At 55.4% G+C, this 20,204-nt stretch overlaps 1 protein-coding gene across 2 annotated transcripts in view; it reads right to left on the bottom strand.

Annotated features, from left to right (window-relative positions):
* The window catches only part of LOC146287753 (roundabout homolog 1-like), an 83,549-nt gene that overhangs the window by 8,076 nt on the left and 55,269 nt on the right, over positions 1-20,204 (bottom strand). The window contains exons 3-18 of one of the 2 annotated variants that reach the window (XM_084698000.1): positions 16,940-17,097; positions 13,720-13,840; positions 13,240-13,378; positions 12,755-12,882; positions 10,324-10,332; positions 9,681-9,805; positions 9,217-9,388; positions 6,911-7,116; positions 6,550-6,631; positions 6,050-6,218; positions 5,792-5,958; positions 4,230-4,351; positions 2,859-3,093; positions 1,616-1,737; positions 1,220-1,391; positions 216-413 (exon numbers count right to left, since the gene is read on the bottom strand). In XM_084698000.1, the coding sequence (XP_084554126.1) occupies positions 216-413; positions 1,220-1,391; positions 1,616-1,737; positions 2,859-3,093; positions 4,230-4,351; positions 5,792-5,958; positions 6,050-6,218; positions 6,550-6,631; positions 6,911-7,116; positions 9,217-9,388; positions 9,681-9,805; positions 10,324-10,332; positions 12,755-12,882; positions 13,240-13,378; positions 13,720-13,840; positions 16,940-17,097 (2,325 nt within the window). Of the gene's footprint in view, positions 1-215; positions 414-1,219; positions 1,392-1,615; positions 1,738-2,858; positions 3,097-4,229; positions 4,352-5,791; positions 5,959-6,049; positions 6,219-6,549; positions 6,632-6,910; positions 7,117-9,216; positions 9,389-9,680; positions 10,440-12,754; positions 12,883-13,239; positions 13,379-13,719; positions 13,841-16,939; positions 17,098-20,204 lie in introns of those variants that run through there. The other variant, XM_084697999.1, reaches the window with a different exon arrangement.

Raw genomic sequence — 20,204 nt, 5'->3', positions numbered from 1 at the left:
CACTGCCCCACACACACACTCTCCCCCACACCCACACACTGCCCCACACACACACTCTCCCCCACACACACACACTGCCCCACACACACACTCTCCCCCCCACACACACACTGCCCCAAACACACTCTCCCCCACACACACACACACTCCCCCACACACACACTGCCCCACACACACACTCTCCCCCACACACACACACTCCCCCCCCCACACACCCTTGCGGATGCCGGCGTAGCTGCTGCTCAGGCCGCTCCTCTTCTTGCGGTGGCGGTACAGCCACACGCTGAACACCATGAGCACCAGCCAGCAGGTGGCGCCAATGCCGGCGATGAACGCCGGCTGCTTGACCACGTCAGAGATCTGAGACAGCGTGTCCCTGTTCTCCCAGCTCTCCATCATCTGACCTGCAGAGTCTGGGGGGAGAGGAGGGCAGAGGAGACACACTCTGCTTTACAAGAATGTTCCAGTGAACAGATCAATACCTGCTGCAGATGAAACCATGGACAGCCAGACCTGAGGAGGGTAAAACCTGATACGTTAGAGAGAAGAAGCCCAGCTACAACAAGGGAACAGGAAGTGTGAATCCAGCTCTGCTCCCTCCAGACACTTCTTCTCTCCACATCAGAGAGAGAGGGAGCTGGTCTGGAGAGGAGCTGGACTGGAGAGGAGCTGGTCTCTGGACTGGAGGGCTCAGTAACTGGGTGGTCTGTGAACGTGTTTGTGTCACCACAGCTTCATGAGCAGCAGAACATGTGACCAGAGATCGACACAGGGTTAAACCTTCGATCCACACCCTCTTCTGATTGGTCTTTGGTCTGCACCCTCTTGTGATAGGCCCAGTTCCTCTGACGCCATCTCCTGGTCATGTTCTATATGTGTTTATCTGATTCTGTGAATTGGACACTTGACCATGTTTGGTGTGTGGTCAAAATGTTCATCCTGTCTGTGTTTTTTGCCGCCTGTGCAGTTATCACGAGGTTGTGAATTCACACACACACTCACACAGAGAGGGTTTGGCCACCATACAGGTATCAATCAATCAATCAAACAATCAATCAATATTTATCAATAGAGCAGTTTAAAACAACCGTGGTTGGCCGAAGTGCTGTGCAGGAGGTACAGTTAGGTCAAATAAAAGGTATGAGGTCATAAACACACAGTGTTAAGTGCTTCAGTGTGCTCATGTGACCTCAAGTTGACCCCTGAACAAGAAGCTCACCCAGCTGAAAGAAGGTGACGTCACTCTTCACCCCCGGCCCCGCTCCGTTGCTAGCGGCAACCTCTACGCTGTAGCGTATTCCCGTCGCCACGCTGGGGATCACCACGGAGAAGGTGGAGCCGTCCACCGTCCGGTTGACGTGGTAACGGCTCTCGTTGCCTAGGCACCAGATCTGTGGGTGTGGCAGAACAGTGACGAGCAACGTCAGGGAACAAGGGAAAGACTAACATAAACAGGAAGTCAAACTGTTTCTTGAATTGTGCCATATAATTTTTGACCAGATGAGGGCGATCTTTCTCAACAAAAGTCTGATTTCACAAATATGAAAGAGACAGAGAGAGACAGAGAGAGGTGTGTGCAAGGTTTGGTTCCCCCCCCCCCCCCCCGCACACACACCTTGTACTCCTGGACCAATCCGTTCTGCTCTTCTTCAGGAGGCGGTTGCCAGGCGACCAGGATGGCGGTCCCATTGGCATCACTCTTCATCACAGTTACACCCCGGGGGGCTCCACTGGGGGCTGAGGGGGGGAGGGAGGGGGGAGAGAGGAAGTTAGACAGACAGGAACATCAAAGACACCTAGGTCACGTGATCCAGCTCCTGGTACGTCCTGTCTGCCGTCTGCCAGCTCTCTCTCCATCTCTCTCTCTCTCTCTCTCTCTCTCTCTCTCTCTCTCTCTCTCTCTCCATCTCTCTCTCTCTCCATCTCTCTCTCCATCTCTCTCTCTCTCTCTCTCATCTCTCTCTCTCTCTCTCTCTCTCTCCATCTCTCTCTCCGTCTCTCTCTCCCCCTCGCTCTCTCTCTATCACTCTCTCTCTCAGCTACATGAGAAGATCCTAACTGACATCTTAAAGCCTCTGATGTCACAATCACTCGACAGCTGAACATCTCCACACAGACTATCCCAATTCCGAACGAGGCTTATGTTTACAGTTTTTGTTACGTTCTGAATATTTAAAAACGTGTAAGTGTTTGCAATTATCCTGTTGTCAAAACAGGTATTATTGTTGGTTTGAATTGTGGCCAGTCGTGAATGGGCTGTAGGGGGCTTTGAAATAACACACACTCACACACGCACGTGTGTATGTGTGTGTCACTGTGGAGCTCGTCACCTGATGAGAGTAATTAAGGTGATTCAGCTGTGCTCTGGTCTCTGGAGTTTCCTCACTGTGCGGCTAAACATAATGAAATCAGCCCTGTCTGTTGTCTGAGCTGGAAGCTCCATGTACAAACTCACAAAACAATTAGCAGAGCAATTTATCTACACAGCTGCTGCTTCCACTCACCTCTCTCTCTCTCTCTCTCTCTCTCTCTCTCTCTCTCTCTCTCTCTCTCTCCCTCTCCCTCTCCCTCTCCCTCTCCCTCTCCCTCTCTCCCTCCCTCCCTCCCTCCCTCTCCCTCCCTCTCTCCCTCTCTCCCTCTCTCTCTCTCTCTTCACAACCACCACACACTAAAAATCCCAAACAATTAGCCCGACAGTGTGATATCATGTACGCGTTTCATTCATCTCAATCCGGTCACCTCATTTACTGCGTCCCATTTAAACCTGTGTGGTTCCTGAAGAGACACACTGCCTCACATTCATGCAGCAGAAACAGCATGCCCCCCCACGTCATCCCCTGCCCTGTCATCCACCTCACCTTCCTCCATCGTCCGCACCACCTTCACCTCGCTGTCGGAACCCTGGAACTCGTCGAAGAAGGGGCGGACCTTGAACTCGTAGGTGACGCCCTTCTTCAGCTGGGGCACCACCAGGCCCTCGGCCCCCGCGGAGCGCACCTCCACCTGGCTCCACGGGCCGCCTGGCTGGCCCGCAGACGCCGACGCCCTGTACAGCAGCTTGAAGCCCTGGATGTAGGGAGACTGCTGCTCCACCTGCTGGAGGAACGGGGGAATCGCAGCTCAGCGCCGCAGCATCGCTCACACAGGAACACAGACAGGTAGAACGTGGTGTGGTGTTGTTTCAACATGATGACACAGATTCGCCTCAATAATCAGGGTTGAGAGTGGTCGCTGTAGCAGGTGGCAAGAGGAATATCAGCATCCTAAACTTCCTTTCCTTCCTACTTCCTGTCTGTCTGTGTAGGACATACTACTTCCTGTCTGTCTGTGTAGTACATACTACTTCCTGTCTGTCTGTGTAGGACATACTACAAGGTTAACATCCTGTGAGCAGGGCACACTGCCCCCTCCTGCCCCCTCCTGCCCCGGTGGAGGTGTTGGGTTACCACACATCCTCCACAGCTCCCAGCTGACCGCAGCCTGAGGTCATCACGCTCACCCACTTCCTGTCACCACGCTCACCCACTTCCTGTGGGGCTGGGACTGGTTAGGACCCCGGCTGGAGGGCGCCGCTAACCAGCAACCACAGAAGAAGAAAACACCTCTGCATGCTGCGTTTTTGTCGCAGACTACACCGGTGGTCACGGTGTCTCAAGCTTTGTTTAAGATGATCTCGCTCGTGTGTCTGGGATTATGCTGTGTTATTTATTAATCCTGCTCTACACACACACACACACCCTCCCTCAGGTCTGTGTCAGACTAACACAGACTTCCTGCGCTACTCGGCTACAGCTCGTCTTACTCTCCACTAACAAGAGCACAGGTCGGCTTATTCATCAGGCAGGAAGTGACCTCGTGGCCCTTCGTGGGAGAGGGAGGGAGGGACCAATCCGAACCCATAAATGTCCGCTCTGCGAGGCTGTGATGGAAACTCTCTCTGTCGGCAGCACAGGTGGTTCTGGTTAGCCCCAGAGCTCCACGTGCTGGCCCACCCCACACAGCTGTCTGCGGGGCTCCTTCTGAGGGGAAACCTGGTGTGATCCAGACTGAGACATGGAGCTCATCACCCAGGACGACGCAGCACATCCTGCATCTGGGAACCCCGCGCAACACGCGCGTGTTTGAGAAGTCGGGATGTGAAGCGTGAGATCGAGGCGTGGTCATGGTGACGTGGAGCCTGTCTCCTGTCCCGGGCGGGGGCAGGGAGGCAGACGGAGAGATGTACCCACCGTCCACTGCACCCTGACGGAGGAGGAGGAGAGGATGGTGGGCTGGTGCAGGTGGACCACCACATCCCCCAGGTCCCTCTGGATCTGACGATGATCCACACCCTGGCTGGTGGGAGGAGCGTCTGCAGGAGGAGATGGAGGGGGAGAGAGAGGGGAGAGGGAGGGAGAGAGGGAGGGAGAGAGAGAGGGAGAAGGGGAGAGAGAGAGAGAGAGAGAGGGAGAAGGGGAGAGAGAGAGAGGGAGAAGGGGAGAGAGAGGGGGAGAGAGAGAGAGAGAGAGAGAGAGAGAGAGGGAGGGAGAGAGAGAGAGAGAGAGAGAGAGGGAGGAGAGAGGGAGAGAGAGAGAGAGAGAGAGAGAGAGAGAGAGGGAAGGGAGGGAGAGAGGGAGAGAGAGAGAGAGAGGGGAGAGAGAGAGAGAGAGGGAGGGAGAAAGAGAGAGGGGAAGGGAGGGAGAGAGAGAGGGAGAAGGGGAGAGAGAGAGAGGGAGGGAGGGAGAGAGAGGGGGAGAGAGAGAGAGAGAGGGAGGGAGAGAGAGAGGGAGAAGGGGAGAGAGAGAGAGGGAGAAGGGGAGAGAGAGGGAGAGAGAGAGAGAGATAGGGGGGAGAGAGGGGGAGAGAGAGAGAGAGGGAGGGAGAGAGAGAGGGAGAAGGGGAGAGAGAGAGAGAGAGGGAGGGAGAGAGAGAGAGGGGAAGGGAGGGAGAAGGGGAGAGAGAGAGAGGGAGGGAGGGAGAGAGGGAGGGAGAGAGAGAGAGATAGGGGGGAGAGGGAGAGAGAGGGGAGAGAGAGAGAGAGAGGGAGGGAGAGAGAGAGGGAGAAGGGGAGAGAGAGAGAGGGAGAAGGGGAGAGAGAGGGAGAGAGAGAGAGAGAGATAGGGGGAGAGGGAGAGAGAGGGGGAGAGAGAGAGAGGGAGAGAGAGAGAGAGGGAGGGAGAGAGAGAGGGAGAGAGAGAGAGAGAGAGGGGAAGGGAGGGAGAGAGGGAGAGAGAGAGAGAGGGAGGGAGAGAGAGAGGGAGAGAGAAGGGGAGAGAGAGAGAGGGAGAAGGGGAGAGAGAGGGAGAGAGAGAGATAGGGGGGAGAGGGAGAGAGAGGGGGAGAGAGAGAGAGGGAGAGAGAGAGAGAGAGGGAGGGAGAGAGAGAGGGAGAGAGAGAGAGAGAGGGGAAGGGAGGGAGAGAGGGAGAGAGAGAGAGAGAGAGGGAGGGAGAGAGAGAGGGAGAGAGAGAGAGAGAGAGGGAGAGAGAGAAGGGGAGAGAGGGAGAGGGAGAGGGAGAGGGAGAGGGAGAGGGAGAGGGAGAGGGAGAGGGAGAAGGGGAGAGGGAGAGAGAGAGAGAGAGAGAGAGAGGGGGAGAGAGGGAGAGAGAGAAGGGGAGAGAAGGAGAGGGAGAGGGAGAGAGAGAGAGAGAGAGAGGGGAAGGGAAGGGAAGGGAGGGAGGGAGGAGGAAGATAGAAGAAAGAGAGTGTCAAAACACAGGCTGGCTCTCCCTCATCCAGACCCCGTCCACTGGTAGCCCAGAGAGGAGAGGGGAGGCTGGGTTGGAGTGCCCAGGCTGGCCCGGTTCCCCTCACCCTGGGTCCTGACAGCGTCTGTGATGGGACTGGGGTCGCTCAGGCCGTAAGCGTTGGCGGCGCGGACCAGGAACAGGTAGACGGCTCCGGGCTTGAGGTTCTTCAGCACGGCGCTGTCCTGCTTGACGTGGTCGGCCAGGGTTACCCAGCTGCTGCCCGACGCGTGGCTTCAAACACAAACACGTTTTACGGATGTTAACGCTGTCACTTCCTGCCCCAGGCAGACCGGACAGGAAGACGACGTCCGTCCACGCTTACCTGAAGGCTTCGATGACGTAGGAGGTGGGCGTGGCCCCGGCGTGGGGGTGGGGCTTCCAGGAGAGGCTGACAGAGGTGCGGGTGACCTCCGTCACGTCCGGTCTGGACGGGGCGCTGGGGAGCAGGTCGGGGTCTGTGGGGCGACCAGGCTGGATCGACACTCCAAACTCTGCACACGGCACACCACACACACACCTTCCTGGTTACTGTCTCTGCTCGGCCAGCGCTTTACACATCAGACTGATGGGTTTACCCCTCCCTCTCTCTCTCTCTCTCTCTCTCTATGTCTCTCTCTCTCTCTCTCTCTCGTTCTTCCCTTCATTCTCTCTGTCTCTCTCCCTGTCCCTCTCTCTCTCTTTAGCTCCCTCACCCCCTCTCCCTTTCTACTTCATTCTCCTTCCTGCCACCCTCCTTTCCATCCCTCATCCCGCTCTGCCCTCTCCCCTGTCTCCTCCTCCTCCCCTCCTCCTGCCCCTCTCCCCCCTCAGGTGGGCTCCTACCTTGCACCTCCAGGTAGGCCCTCCATGACGCCTCTCCACTGGGACTGGAGGCCAGGCAGGTGTAGGCTCCCGTGTCGCCCAGCTACGGAGCACACACACACAGAAACACACACAGAAACACACACATTTACATTACATTTAGTCATTTAGCAGACGCTCTTATCCAAAGTGACTTACAGTAAGTACAGGGACATTCTCCTCGAGGCAAGTAAGGTGAAGTGTCTTGCCAGTGTAAAAGCCCGACTCTCTAACCGCTCAGCCATCTGCCCCCCCCCCCCCCCCCACACACAATGTACCCTTACTGCCTCCCCTGACTCTGAGCTGTGTGGGTGCTGAGTGTAGGAGCCACAGCGCCCTCTACCTTGGCGTATCGGATCTGCAGCGCCCCAGTGTCAGTCTGTGCGATCCTGGAGTCCTGGGGGGTCACCACCACGCCGTCCTTCATCCACTGGACCGTCGGAGGGGGGGTCCCTGTTGCCAGGCAACCCAGGACCACCGTGCTGTCCACGGGCACCGTCTGATTGGCCGGGCCCTGTCTGATGACAGGCGGGGGGCGGTCCGACACCGCTGCAGGAAGACGGAGGAGGAAGAGGAGGAAAAAAGAAATAATTGGCAGTTATTCTCCACTAATGCAACACTCACACACCTGCGGAGCTGGTAGGAGGGAAAACAATGTGCAGCCTGGAGAGAACGGTAATGGAGGGGAAGAAGTAGGAGAACGAAAAAAAACAAATGATAAGATGGACGAGATATTGGAGAAAATTGGTACCTGAGAGAACAATAGGAAAAGCAGGTTGGGACGGCGGGAAAAAACACTGACAAAACGACCCCCCCCCCCCCCACACACACACACACACTCCTCCAGGCTGTGGGTGCTTAATCACTGTGTGCTCCCTCCTGGCTGGGCCCTAGCAGAGCGGTAGCTCCAGACTAATAACTAAATCCCATTTAGATAGCGCTCCTTCCCTCCTCTCAGCACTTCACAAGCTGGTGCGAGCGAAGGGGGGTGGGGGGGGTGGGAGAACTCTCCGGAAGCCCAACCAGGGGAGCAGATAATGGAAGCACCTAGGTAAGAGCCCGGAGGTAATGGCACCAAGTTATTTCCATGCAAATATACCATTCTACCTGGGAGGAGGGAGGGAGGGTAGAGGAATGGAGAGAGGGAGGGTGGGTGATGGGGAAGTGGGAGGGATGGAGGGAGAGAGGGAGGGATGGAGAGAGGGAGGGTGGGTGTGAGGGTGATGGGGGAGAGGGAAGGACAGAGGGAGGGATGGAGGGAGAGAGGGATGGAGGGAGGGAGAGAGGGAGGGATGGAGAGAGAGGGAGGGTGGGTGTGAGGGTGATGGGGGAGAGGGAGGGACAGAGGGAGGGATGGAGGGAGAGAGGGAGGGATGGAGGGACAGAGGGAGGGATGGAGGGAGAGAGGGAGGGATGGAGAGAGAGGGAGGGTGGGTGTGAGGGTGATGGGGGAGAGGGAGGGACAGAAGGAGGGATGGAGAGGACACAGAGGAGTGCTGTACCAGATTGAATCAAACACACTCCGTCCTTGTTTCATTTCCATTAGGTGTAATTGAGTGTACATTAAGTGAGTGACTATCATTTCCTCACAGCGACAGCAGCAAAAACCATTAACATTACCATATGATTACCCATAACCACTAGAGCTGCCACAGCCCTCACCACACACACACACACACACACACACACGCACACACACACACACACACACACCCCTGTCTGAACCAACCATAATTATGTTAATTAAAGCAATATATGTACATAGGGAACACACACACACACACACACAGAGAGACAGGTCGTTTTATTAGAGATTGGTAGATGTTACTGGTGGTACTGGAGTAATTACTGTTGTAAGCCTCCAAGCCAGATTCAACATTTTAATTTGTTTTTTAATAACTGATGCAATTATCAATATTATCATCATTCGGTTCAGCAGCATGACATAGGAGAGGGTGAGCAAAGGTGTCTGGTGACACACACCTACACACACACACACACACACACACACAACCACACACACACTCTTAGCTGTCCATTGTATTCGATGATGACGCTTGCTCCAAGGGTTGGGTTGGGGAAGGGGGGGGGGGGTCAGCGACGTTGCCGCTGGTGCCACACAACCACATACACAACCACATACACAACCACATACACACACACCCACATGTCTGTATGAAGTAAGGCATGTCGATCTGGGACTGTAGTCTAGGTGTGTGTGTGTTCAGGGGGGGAAGGCTCAGTTGGGAGGGAGATAAGAGGAGGGGAAACATCTATGCTCCGCGTCGCCATGGGAACAGCGTGTTTTGTGCCCAGGCGTCGACAGCGGAGTTTATGAAACCGCTCCAACAGCAATCAGTAACCACGGTTACTGTCCCCTGCTCCAACAGCTCAGAGAACCTGGCCCGGCCACTGCCAAGGCTGGCTGCCACTCACACACACACACACACACACACAGTCAACAAACCGTGTGGAACACACAGGACTGCATAGAGAATGACAGCAGCTATGGTGTTCACCTCAAGCTGGGCATCAGGTAAAACCAGCAGTTAGAGTTGCTTCATTCCAATCACCGACTCCACTCATTTGTCAACCCAACGGACACTGTGGTTAACTCCTGCCCTCCCCTCCCCTCCCTCCATCACTCACTGTCGGAGACCTCCAGCAGGGCCTTGGTGATGACACTGCCCGCGATGTTGAGGGCCTGGCAGCTGTAGTATCCGGCGTCGGAGCGCTGGGCGTCAGAGATGGTCAGACTGCCCGTCTGGGAGACAGACACACGACTGAGAGGCTGCGGAGGCTGGTAGGAGAACAGCAGACTCTGGAACACACAAGCAGGGAGACAGACAGGGAGACAGACAGGGAGAGAGACAGACAGACAGGGAGAGAGACAGACAGACAGAGGAAACAGATTTGTCATTCATGCTTTCATTATCTACAATGAAATGCAACACACTCACATTTTCCCGCTTGAGGATTAATAATGTGACATGTGATCTTATCTACAGCACCAGCTTCATTATCAGGAAGGCCGTCAACATCCACTCCTGAGACTGAGGTGCATCAGAGAAGGGGGGGGGGGGGTTCTGGGAAATGGAGTTTGTGTGTCTCACCTCGCTGCCCTCCTTCTGCCAGAAGATAGCAGGCTGGGGGTTCCCCGTGGCCTGGCACTGGAAGGTGAGCGTCCTGCCCAGCCCTGCCGCCTGGTTCCTGGGCCGCATGACGAACGCTGGCGGCACTGGAGGAGGGGAGACATACCTGTCACAACCTGTCTGATGCTGGGCCACTCACAACCACGTCAAACATCCAGACCAAACCGCCCTGGCAGTAACCAGGAACCAACATCAGGGCTGGTTCTACTGTGGGTGGGACAACTTTTAAGAACGGAGGCTGGAGCTGCTTCATATGATGTCCTTAATGCAGAGTAAGAGGGGGATTTGCCCTTTTCTGAAAGGGGGGGGAGACATAATGAAACCTACGCACCCCCCTAAACCAACCTGACCTTCTAAATCACTCACACACACACACACTCACACACACACACACACACACACAAGAGGAAAGAGTTCTCTTTACCTTTTACACACAGCTAGACCTGTCACACACTCATATACCCGCCTATCCCAGTTGCCCGTGACAACTGAGATGTGATTTCTTATTGGATGATGGATGGAGGCACAGATGGAAGGGTGATCATGTGTCTCAGTGACTTCCTGTGGCTGTCACTGTGGTGGAGGAGGCAGGATGACTACTTACCAGAGATGACTAGAAGAGAGGAGAGAGAGAGCAGGAGGTGATTATGAAGGACACACAAGCGAGCAGTCATTACAGTCCACTGCTGAGGAACATGAGGGGAGGGTGAAACTGTGACAGGGCCTGAAGGAACCTTCTCACATCTGCACACACTGAGGAGAACAGGGAGGGAGGGAGGGAGGGAGGGAGGGAGGGAGGGAGGGAGGGAGGGAGGGAGGGAGGGAGGGAGGGAGGGAGGGAGGGAGGGAGGGAGGGAGGGAGGGAGGGAGGGAGGGAGGGAGGGAGGGAGGGAGGGAGGGAGGGAGGGAGGGAGGGAGGGAGTTCGCTCAGCAAACTTATTTGGACAAGGGTCCCTTCTCCTCCCCCCTTGTGTGTGAATATTTACTACCAGTGATTTCCACGTTTCCGGCAAACCTGTCACTTTGATTCCATTTTTGTGGAGTAATTAGGGAAACCCAATAAACCACGCAGGAACACGGTTCTCAGGAGAGGGGACATGTCCTGCCAGGGAGGGCTGCTCGCTCCACACTGGGAGTCAAGGTTACGAGCCCTGACATGTAGTGTGTGTTTTGTGGGCGTGGTCGGGGCCAGGGACATGAATCCCTCTGACAGCTTTATAGGGTGAGAGGGGGGAGGGGGAGGGGCACACATGGGCCATGGAACAAGGCAGTGAGAGAAGTGTGTGTGTTTGTGTGTGTGTGTGTTGCAGGTACAAAGCTTAAGTTGTTCGAGCCCTAGGAGACCCAGTGGACCAGTTGAGTCAGAGGTGTGAAAAGCTGTTCAGGTGGAGAGGCTGGGTGGAGGGGCTGGGTGGAAGGGCTGGGTAGAGAGGCTGGGTGGAGGGGCTGGGTGGAGGGGCTGGGTGGAGGGGCTGGGTGGAGAGGCTGGGTGGAGGGGCTGGGTGGAGGGGCTGGGTGGAGAGGCTGGGTGGAGGGGCTGGGTGGAGGGGCTGGGTGGAGAGGCTGGGGTGGAGGGGCTGGGTGGAGAGGCTGGGTGGAGGGGCTGGGTGGAGAGGGCGGGTGGAGGAGCTTTCCTTTAGGTGAGATGTGTCCTTTCCTCCCCCTCCTCCTCCCTCCTCTCCTGCTCCCTCTCCACCTCATCCTCCCCAGTCCTCCTCTTCCCCTGCTCCCTCTCCCCCTCCTCCCCCCTCCTCCTCCTCCCTCCTCCGCCTCTCCCTCTCCCCCTCCTCCCCCCTCATCCTCCTCCGTCGTCCCCCTCTCCCCCTCCTCCCCCCTCATCCTCCTCCCTGTTCTCCCGCTCCCTCCTCCCTATCCCCCTCCTCCCCCCTCATCCTCCTCCCTATCCCCCTCCTCCCCCCTCATCCTCCTCCCTCTTCCCCTGCTCCCTCCCCCTCTCCCCCTCCTCCCCCTCACTCCTCCCTCCCTCTTCCCCCGCTCCCTCCCCCCTCTCCCCCTCCTCCGCCCTCATCCTCCTCCCTCTTCCCCTGCTCCCTCTCCCCCTCCTCCCCCCTCATCCTCCTCCCTATCCCCCTCCTCCCCCCTCATCCTCCTCCCTCTTCCCCCGCTCCCTCCCCCTCTCCCCCTCCTCCCCCCTCATCCTCCTCCTTCTTCCCCCGCTCCCTCCCCCTCTCCCCCTCCTCCCCCCTCATCCTCCTCCCTCTTCCCCCGCTCCCTCTCCCTCTCCCCCTCCTCCCCCCTCATCCTCCTCCCTCCTCTCCCCCTGCCTAGTGACACCAGGTAACTCTCTAGTGAAGAGTACATACTACCCAGACAACTCACTCTTCCCTCCAATTAGGCCAGTGTTCCTCCTGTGCCCTCTCTTCCTGCTCCGCTCGTCACTGAGCCCAAATGAGCGCCTGTTTTCCAGCTCTGCAGACCCCTGGTTAATTGGAACCATGTCATGTCCCAGTGTGGGCTCCTCTCTGGTTGGTCTTTAATCAAACCCTCCCTGTCGGGGCCTCTCTCTGTGTCACTCAGCCATGGGATGGGAGGTGTGTGTGTAAATGAGAGTGTGTGGTTGTGAGCGTGTGTGTGTGTGTGTGTACGTGCGCGCGTGGCTGGGTGTTACCTCTCATTTCCTGCCATCACTGCATGAGCTACAGGAGGTCATGAAGGCAGAACCTCATAAACTCCACCTTTTCCTGCTGTTTCATCGTGTGTGTCTGTGTGTGTGTCTGTGTGTGTGTCTGTGTGTGTGTCTGTGTGTGTGTCAGTGTGTGTGTCTGTGTGTGTGTGAGAACTGAACTAGTGTGAACTCGAGTCCAGGAGATGAAGTCAAAAACTCTCCAAGATATAATCAGCTGATAAATTAGGCTGGGACTGAGGCTGGGACTAAGGCTGGGACTGAGGCTGGGACTGAGGCTGGGACTGAGGCCGGGAATGAGTGTTTCAGTTCTGACTGAGAACTTTATGTTGAGGCTGAGTTTAAGCCTCAGGACTGGGTCAGGGGTCAGGGGTCAGGGGTCAGGACTGACCGTGCACAGTGAGCGTGGCGGACGCCTCGGCCTTGCCCACCATGTTCTCCAGAACACAGGTGTAAGAGCCCTCGTCAGATGGACCCACAGCTCGCACACTCAGGGTGTGGTCCTCCAGGATCTCATATCTGAGGAGACACACACCACACACACACACAGAGACACACACACACCACACACACACACACAGAGGTACAGACACACACACACACACACAGAGGTACAGACACACACACACACACACACAGAGGTACAGACACACACACAAACGTGGTCTTATTAGCCAGTGCGAGAGAGAAAAGGAGAGAGACAGAGAGAGGGAGAAAGAGAGCGAGAGAGAGAGACAGAGAGAGAGAGAGAGAGAGAGAGAGAGAGGGGAGAGCGAGAGAGAGAGAGAGAGAGAGAGAGAGAGAGAGAGAGAGAGAGAGAGAGAGAGAGAGAGAGAGAGAGAGAGAGAGAGAGCGTGTGTGTGCTCCAGGTCCTACCTCCCCCTGGGCAGCTCTGAGTCGTCCTTCCTCCACCTCACAGTGGGGACGGGGTCTCCCTGTGCCTCACACTGAAACTCCACGCTCTCCTCCACCATCACCACCACACTCCGCGGACGCTTCACGAACCCGGGGCGCTCTGGGGGGGGGGGGGGGGGGGGGGGGGGCACCGTCACTAACATCACCTTCATCATCTTTTATTTCTGGAATGGACTGCATTTATATAGCGCTTTTCTACCTTAGCGGCACTCAAAGCGCTTTACAACGTTTGCCTCTCATTCATGCTCACAGTCCTTCAGTCAAACCGTCATCATCACCCAGCACGGTCAGAGACAGAGAGAGAGAGGGAGAGAGACAGAGAGAGACAGAGAGAGAGAGAGAGAGAGAGAGAGAGAGAGAGAGAGAGAGAGAGAGAGAGAGAGAGAGAGAGAGAGAGAGAGATTGAGTGAGTGAGTGTGTGTGTGTGTGTGTGTTCCTTACCCAGCACGGTGAGTTCAGCGATCTCGCTCTCCCGCTCGCCCACCATGTTGGTGCCGACACACACGTACTTCCCCGCGTCGCTCTTCCTGATGCTGGTGATCATCAGCTTCCCACTGCGGATCTGAGGGAGGCAGGGGTCACAACCAGAGGTCACAGGTCACGTGGGGTCACCACCAGAGGTCACAGGTCACGTGTTAACACACACCTCCTCCTGTAACACTGACCTGCGGCATGTGTTCCAAACACTGATTTTAAAAAGCTCGTAAAGTAAAGTAAGTGGATAGGAGGAAAGGAGAGAGGAGGAAAGGAGAGGAGAGAAGGAGAGGAGAGAAGGAGAGGAGAGAGGAGAGAAGGAAAGGAGAGAAGGAGAGGAGAGAGGAGAGAAAGAGAGGAGGGTAGGAGGAGAGGATAAACCCTGGGAACAGCCCCCCCTCACCACACCCACCCCCCCCCTCACCCCACACAGCCCCCCTCACCCCACACCCTCACACACAGTCCCCTCCTTCCTGCACACATGGATACATTCTCCCAGCTCATAAAAGCACTCATGTGTTACACAGGGAGACCAGAGGGGAGGGGTGTGAGTGTGTGTGTGTGTGAGTGAGTGTGTGTGTGTGGGGCGGGGGGCAGGTTTCAAAGCCAAGAGGTCCCTCTCTGGACCAAAAACTCCTCAACCCCCTGTGGTTCAGAGCACTTCTGAAGTGTCATCACATTACCCTGGAGGTGATGGGGCACAAAGGCCTAGGAAGTCAGATGCCTTTGGTGTGTGCCTGTGTGTGTGTGTGTCTGTATGCAAGTGTGTGTGTGTGTGTGTGTACAGTACTGTACAGTACAGTACAATACAGTAGAGTACAGTACAGTAGAGTACAGTACAGTACAATACAGTAGAGTACAGTAGAGTACAGTACAGTACATTATAGTACAGTAGAGTATAGTACAGTAGATTATAGTACAGTACAGTACAGTACAGTACATTATAGTACAGCAATAGAGCACAGTAGAGTAGCTCAGTGGTGAGGGAGAGCAGTAGAGTAGAGTAGTGGTGGGGGAGGGGGTACAGTACAGTAGCTCAGTGAGGGCGGGGGGAGGCGGGGGGGGGGGGGGCGGGCACATCTGGAGCGACAGTCAGAGGAGACCAGAGAACAAAGATCTGCCGCTCCTTTGAAGAGGTTCTCTCTCCTCAGATGTCCTCCTGTCACACACACACACATACTCCTCCACACACACACTCCGGTACACACACACACACACACACACACACATACACTCCACCCTCTCTTCTCTCCCCACCCTATAACGCAAGCACAGCATTAGCAGAACTCCCAGCAAATACCTCACTCCAGTCCTCCACCCTCTCCGGCTCTCTGCTCTGCTCTCCCTCTCTCTCTCGCTCCCATCTGCCCCTCCATCTGTTCCCTGCATCTCTCTGGGACTGTGTGAGTGGAGGAGTCTGTGTGTGTGTGGAGGAGTCTGTGTGTGAGTGGAGGAGTCTGTGTGTGTGTGGAGGAGTCTGTGTGTGAGTGGAGGAGTCTGTGTGTGTGTGGAGGAGTCTGTGTGTGAGTGGAGGAGTCTGTGTGTGTGTGGAGGAGTCTGTGTGTGTGTGGAGGAGTCTGTGTGTGAGTGGAGGAGTCTGTGTGTGTGTGGAGGAGTCTGTGTGTGAGTGGAGGAGTCTGTGTGTGAGTGGAGGAGTCTGTGTGTGAGTGGAGGAGTCTGTGTGTGTGTGGAGGAGTCTGTGTGTGAGTGGAGGAGTCTGTGTGTGAGTGGAGGAGTCTGTGTGTGTGTGGAGGAGTCTGTGTGTGAGTGGAGGAGTCTGTGTGAGTGTGGAGGAGTCTGTGTGTGAGTGGAGGAGTCTGTGTGTGAGGGGAGGAGTCTGTGTGTGAGGGGAGGAGTCTGTGTGAGTGGAGGAGTCTGTGTGTGAGGGGAGGAGTCTGTGTGTGAGGGGAGGAGTCTGTGTGTGTGTGGAGGAGTCTGTGTGTGAGTGGAGGAGTCTGTTTGTGTGTGGAGGAGTCTGTGTGTGAGTGGAGGAGTCTGTGTGTGAGTGGAGGAGTCTGTGTGTGTGGAGGAGTCTGTGTGAGGGGAGGAGTCTGTGTGAGGGGAGGAGTCTGTGTGAGGGGAGGAGTCTGTGTGAGGGGAGGAGTCTGTGTGAGGGGAGGAGTCTGTGTGCGTGGAGGAGTCTGTGTGAGGGGAGGAGTCTGTGTGCGTGGAGGAGTCTGTGTGTGAGTGGAGGAGTCAGTGTGAGGGGAGGAGTCTGTGTGAGGGGAGGAGTCTGTGTGAGGGGAGGGAGCCATCTCCAGTGTCGCCTGCATGTACAGCTCTGTTCTGCTGGCCGGCACACTGATGCATCACGGCCCTAATAGCACAGAAGCATCTAGAACACGTCTACCTGACCACTCCGGCGGTGACTGACCGTACTCTTGTATACTGTACTCTGTATACTGTATACTGTTAGATGATGGTTAGATGGTTGTGGAGACAGAGAGCAGCAGGGAGCAGTGAGGAGACAGCCAATCAGAACGTCGGGATCTTAACGAGTATAGAAGAAGGAAGTACAAAGAAAATGAGGCCTTTGTGTTTCCTTCAAAAGGGCCACCCTCTTCCTCTCCTCTCCTCTCTTCCTCCTCCCTCCTCTCCTACCCTCTTCCCTCCTCCCTCTCCCTCCTCCTCATCTGAGGGACTCTACCTGTCACTCCCCGTGAGCACGGCCCTCGCAGGTCCCCTGGAGCACACACACACACACACACACACACGTACACACAGCAAACAAACACACGGACATACTCCCACACAAATACACTAACATGAGCAAACACACACACATCCACGCTCCTGAATCCCTCACACACTTTGACACCAAGAGCCTTTGTTCTGAGTTAACACTGATGTCCCACAGTAGCAGTACAATATGATTTCATTATGTTAGTAAAATGGATGATGTGCTTGTTTCTCGTAATCATGCTGACTGTCAGCCAACAGAGACTTTGATCTTCCTGGAGCTAAGCCAACACACCCCTGGCAGGAGTGAGTGTGTGTGTGTGAGAGAGAGAGAGAGAGAGAGAGAGAGAGAGAGAGAGAGAGAGAGAGAGAGAGAGAGAGAGAGAGAGAGAGAGAGATCCCATGTTACTTCATGTCAACAAGGTACGTTGCCCATGCCATGCCTGGTCTGATGCCCCCTGAACACAAAGAGCTTCTCAGATGTGTGTGTGGGGCAGGGTGGTCCTACCGTGATGCGCTCGTCTCGGTCGTGGATGTTGGCTCCGTCCTTCCTCCAGGAGATGGTGGGCTCAGGGTGGCCTCGCGGGGGCTGGCACTCCATCACCGCAGGCTCCCCAGCAGCCACCATGGCATCCAGAGGGTTCTGTCTGAAGTCATCACGCAGTACTGGAGGGGAGGGGGGGAGGGAGAGAGAGAGGAGGGGAGGGAGGAGGGAGAGAGGGGAGGAGGGGAGGGAGGAGGGGAGAGAGGGGAGGAGGGGAGGGAGAGAGGAGGGGAAAGGGGAGAGGAGAGGAGGGGGATGGAGGGAGGGAGGGGGAAGGAGGGAGGGGGGAGGAGAGGCGAGAGAGACAGGAGGGGAAAGGGGAGAGGTGGAGAGGAGAGGAGGGGAGGGAGGGAGAGAGGAGAGGGGAGGGGAGGAGAGAGGGGATTAACAAGTCTTCCAGAAAATAAAGAGGATAAGAGACTGACAGTTGTGTTCAGTATTGTGCTGTAAACAGAGTTGGCCTGTGTGTGTGTGACTGCTGTATGCTGTTATAGCACCCACTCATTCAGCTCACAATCTCTCCCAACCGTCACTCTCTTCACGCTCCCCGAGGGAGCGCGCAGTCAAACATTTGCATTACAATCACGTTTACTGTTCCCGAGAACGGCGTTTGAAGTGAGGGGTAAGCGTTAACTAAAAAGCTAGCGTCGCCCGTTAGCGCTACCTCTGTCTTGTCTGCCCATTAAACACTTTGGCCCAGATAGGACGGTGTTTTGCAACAGCCGTTAACGAGCTTGGCGAAAAAGAGCCGCTGTTCATCTTCAAAGCTTTAATGAGCGCTGAGGTACAGCGAGGCTGTACATCACACGGAAATAACACCGCGCTAACTCCGCACAGGCGGAGCGGAGAGCAGATTTCTACGATTCGGCTTCACGCTGCTCTGTCTAAAAGACAGAAACAAAGGCATTCGCGAGCGCGAGATGACAGCCATCTGCTGCTGGTGACATTTAGAGAGAGACGAGAAGGCAGAACGAGTCCACAGATGAGCCGGACTCGGCAGAGAGACTGAGACGCCGGGGAGAGTCCAGACCGCCTCAGTCAATCACAGAGTAGCGGACCAGAGCCGCTGATTGTCTTCCCGGCCTGTTTCAGATGAGTTGTGGAGTATCTGCACCTCTGGGGACATCATCACGCTCGGAGAAACCGCAGAAATTCCTCATTGTTCCTCTCCACAGCTCTTTTCAATTTATTCCCTACACACTTATTGAAGCCTACATCGTCCCCTCCTCCCCCCACCCCACCCTCTTCCCGTCAGCGTGTAATCTACTCTGTCTCGCCAAACCAGATTACATGACACTACATTTCACTACACATATTACATTACAGCACACTGCATTAGACTGCATTTCATTAGAAGGCGCTGTATTCAGTTGTGAAGCACTGCCACACATCAGGTCGAGCTAAATGACGTCGCACGGCCGCAAATATCTTTACACGCTGGGGAAATGTGTAAGTACTGTACACTCCAGATTTCCCAGCCTATTCAGGACTACTGAAGTGTTTTGAATGTCTTGAAAACGACCTAGAAATCGTTATATTCAACCGCAACTACACATCATTCATTCATCACTGTGTCTGTTTTCGGTTCTGACAGTTGGAGCTAGCCAGGGGGCAGGGTGGAGGGTGTGTGTGTGGGGGTGGGGGGGCTCGAGGGGGTGGTACTGGTTCTGTGTCTATGCACGCCACCTACACAAATGCAAATAAAAACAATCCCAAACGAAGCCTTGGCATTTGAATGAGAAAGGAATTTGCATGTTACCTATGTTCCTGACAATGGAACCACCTTGCAGTGACACAACGATTATGTTGACATGTAAAAAAAACATGTGGATTGTGGATTGTATTGTGTTCTGAATACTGGCTTGAGACATATCAATCCAGTCTGAATCACACTGAGCAACTTGCTTGGATGAATCTACAGCAATGCATGTTTCTATATCCTCCATGAATATATATTTTTAAACCCTGACTAAAATCGCATCGAACACCTGTTATTTACAATGAACACATCTCCAGTCCATGTTCCAGGCCAGCAGTCACAGAAGCAATCTGGAAGCCGTCACCAGAAACATCCGTCTACATCTGTACGCTTGATAAACAGCCTGCGACGAGCAGGTCTTTACTGGGAAGTCTCTGCTCATCTGAACACCCAGCTCTCCTGGCTGAAGACCCCCCCCCCCCTCTCACCACCACCCCCCCCTCTCCTCTGTACCCCCGGAACGTTCCACAACCCCGAATGACATCCATCACATTCCCAATGAGGTGGCTGTGCGAACGAGCCCTGTCTCCAGGCACCCCTGAGGGCTCCTGTACAGCCCTGTGTGTGCTCTCATCTGCTGGGAGGATGTGATGTCATATTAGCAGGCTAGAACCAGACCCGGAGTCAGACCCAGCCCCAGCCCCAGCCCCAGCCCCAGCCCCACACCAGACCCACACCAGACCCTAACCCAGCTGCAACCCAGGCTAGGCCGTGCAGAGAGGAAATGGACAAGTAGAACGTACTCTTTGCTGGTGCGGCCTGCTGGTGCGGCCTGCTGGTGCAGCCTTCTTAAGTTCCTCAGCTCTCTGCTTGTGTTGGTGAGGAGACAGGTCCTACCACGTCTGCCCCAGCCATGAAGGCAGTCTAGGCCCTTTTCAGACCACAGACAACCCCTTCCTGCCTCCCCTCCCCCTCTCCCTGCGTCAGAAGACCAGGAACGTGATTAGTGGACGAGAAATCCTCAGGCCACAAACATGCTCAGAAAAATGTACATTTCACTCGGTCAATAAGCTAACTGGAGTCATCTTGGACCACTGGTGGGGCCCCAGGTTCAAAGAAATTCGAGAAACGAGAGATGAGACGAGAAAAGAACTGGCAAAGTAGAGAGCATTTGAAGAGGATGAAGGGTGGAAAGGAAAAAAAAAGACAGAGAGAGAGAGAGAGACAGAGGGAGATAGACTGTGTGTGAGAGAGAGAGAGAGAGAGAGAGAGAGAGAGAGAGAGAGAGAGTGACTGTGTGAGAAAGAAAGAGAGAATGAGAGAGAGAATGAGAGAGATTCTAATCTGTTGTTCCGTGTGAGCGGCCAAACTCCCGATGAGGCGGGTAAACTGGGCTAATTTGGCGCCCAGCGCCGCGGACCTAGCTGCCAAGCGCCAGCGGACCTGAATAACAACAGAGCCAGAAGTGTGTGAGGGGGCTGGCTAGCGGCAGCAGAGCCAGCAGAGAGCTGAGCCAGGCCGAGCCAGGCC

This window comes from Hypomesus nipponensis, chromosome 5 (assembly GCF_054491055.1).
Source record: "Hypomesus nipponensis isolate SF chromosome 5, ASM5449105v1, whole genome shotgun sequence".
NCBI lineage: Eukaryota > Metazoa > Chordata > Actinopteri > Osmeriformes > Osmeridae > Hypomesus > Hypomesus nipponensis.
The sequence above is the reverse complement of the archived record's forward strand: the minus strand, read 5'-3'. Positions and strand labels throughout refer to the sequence as shown.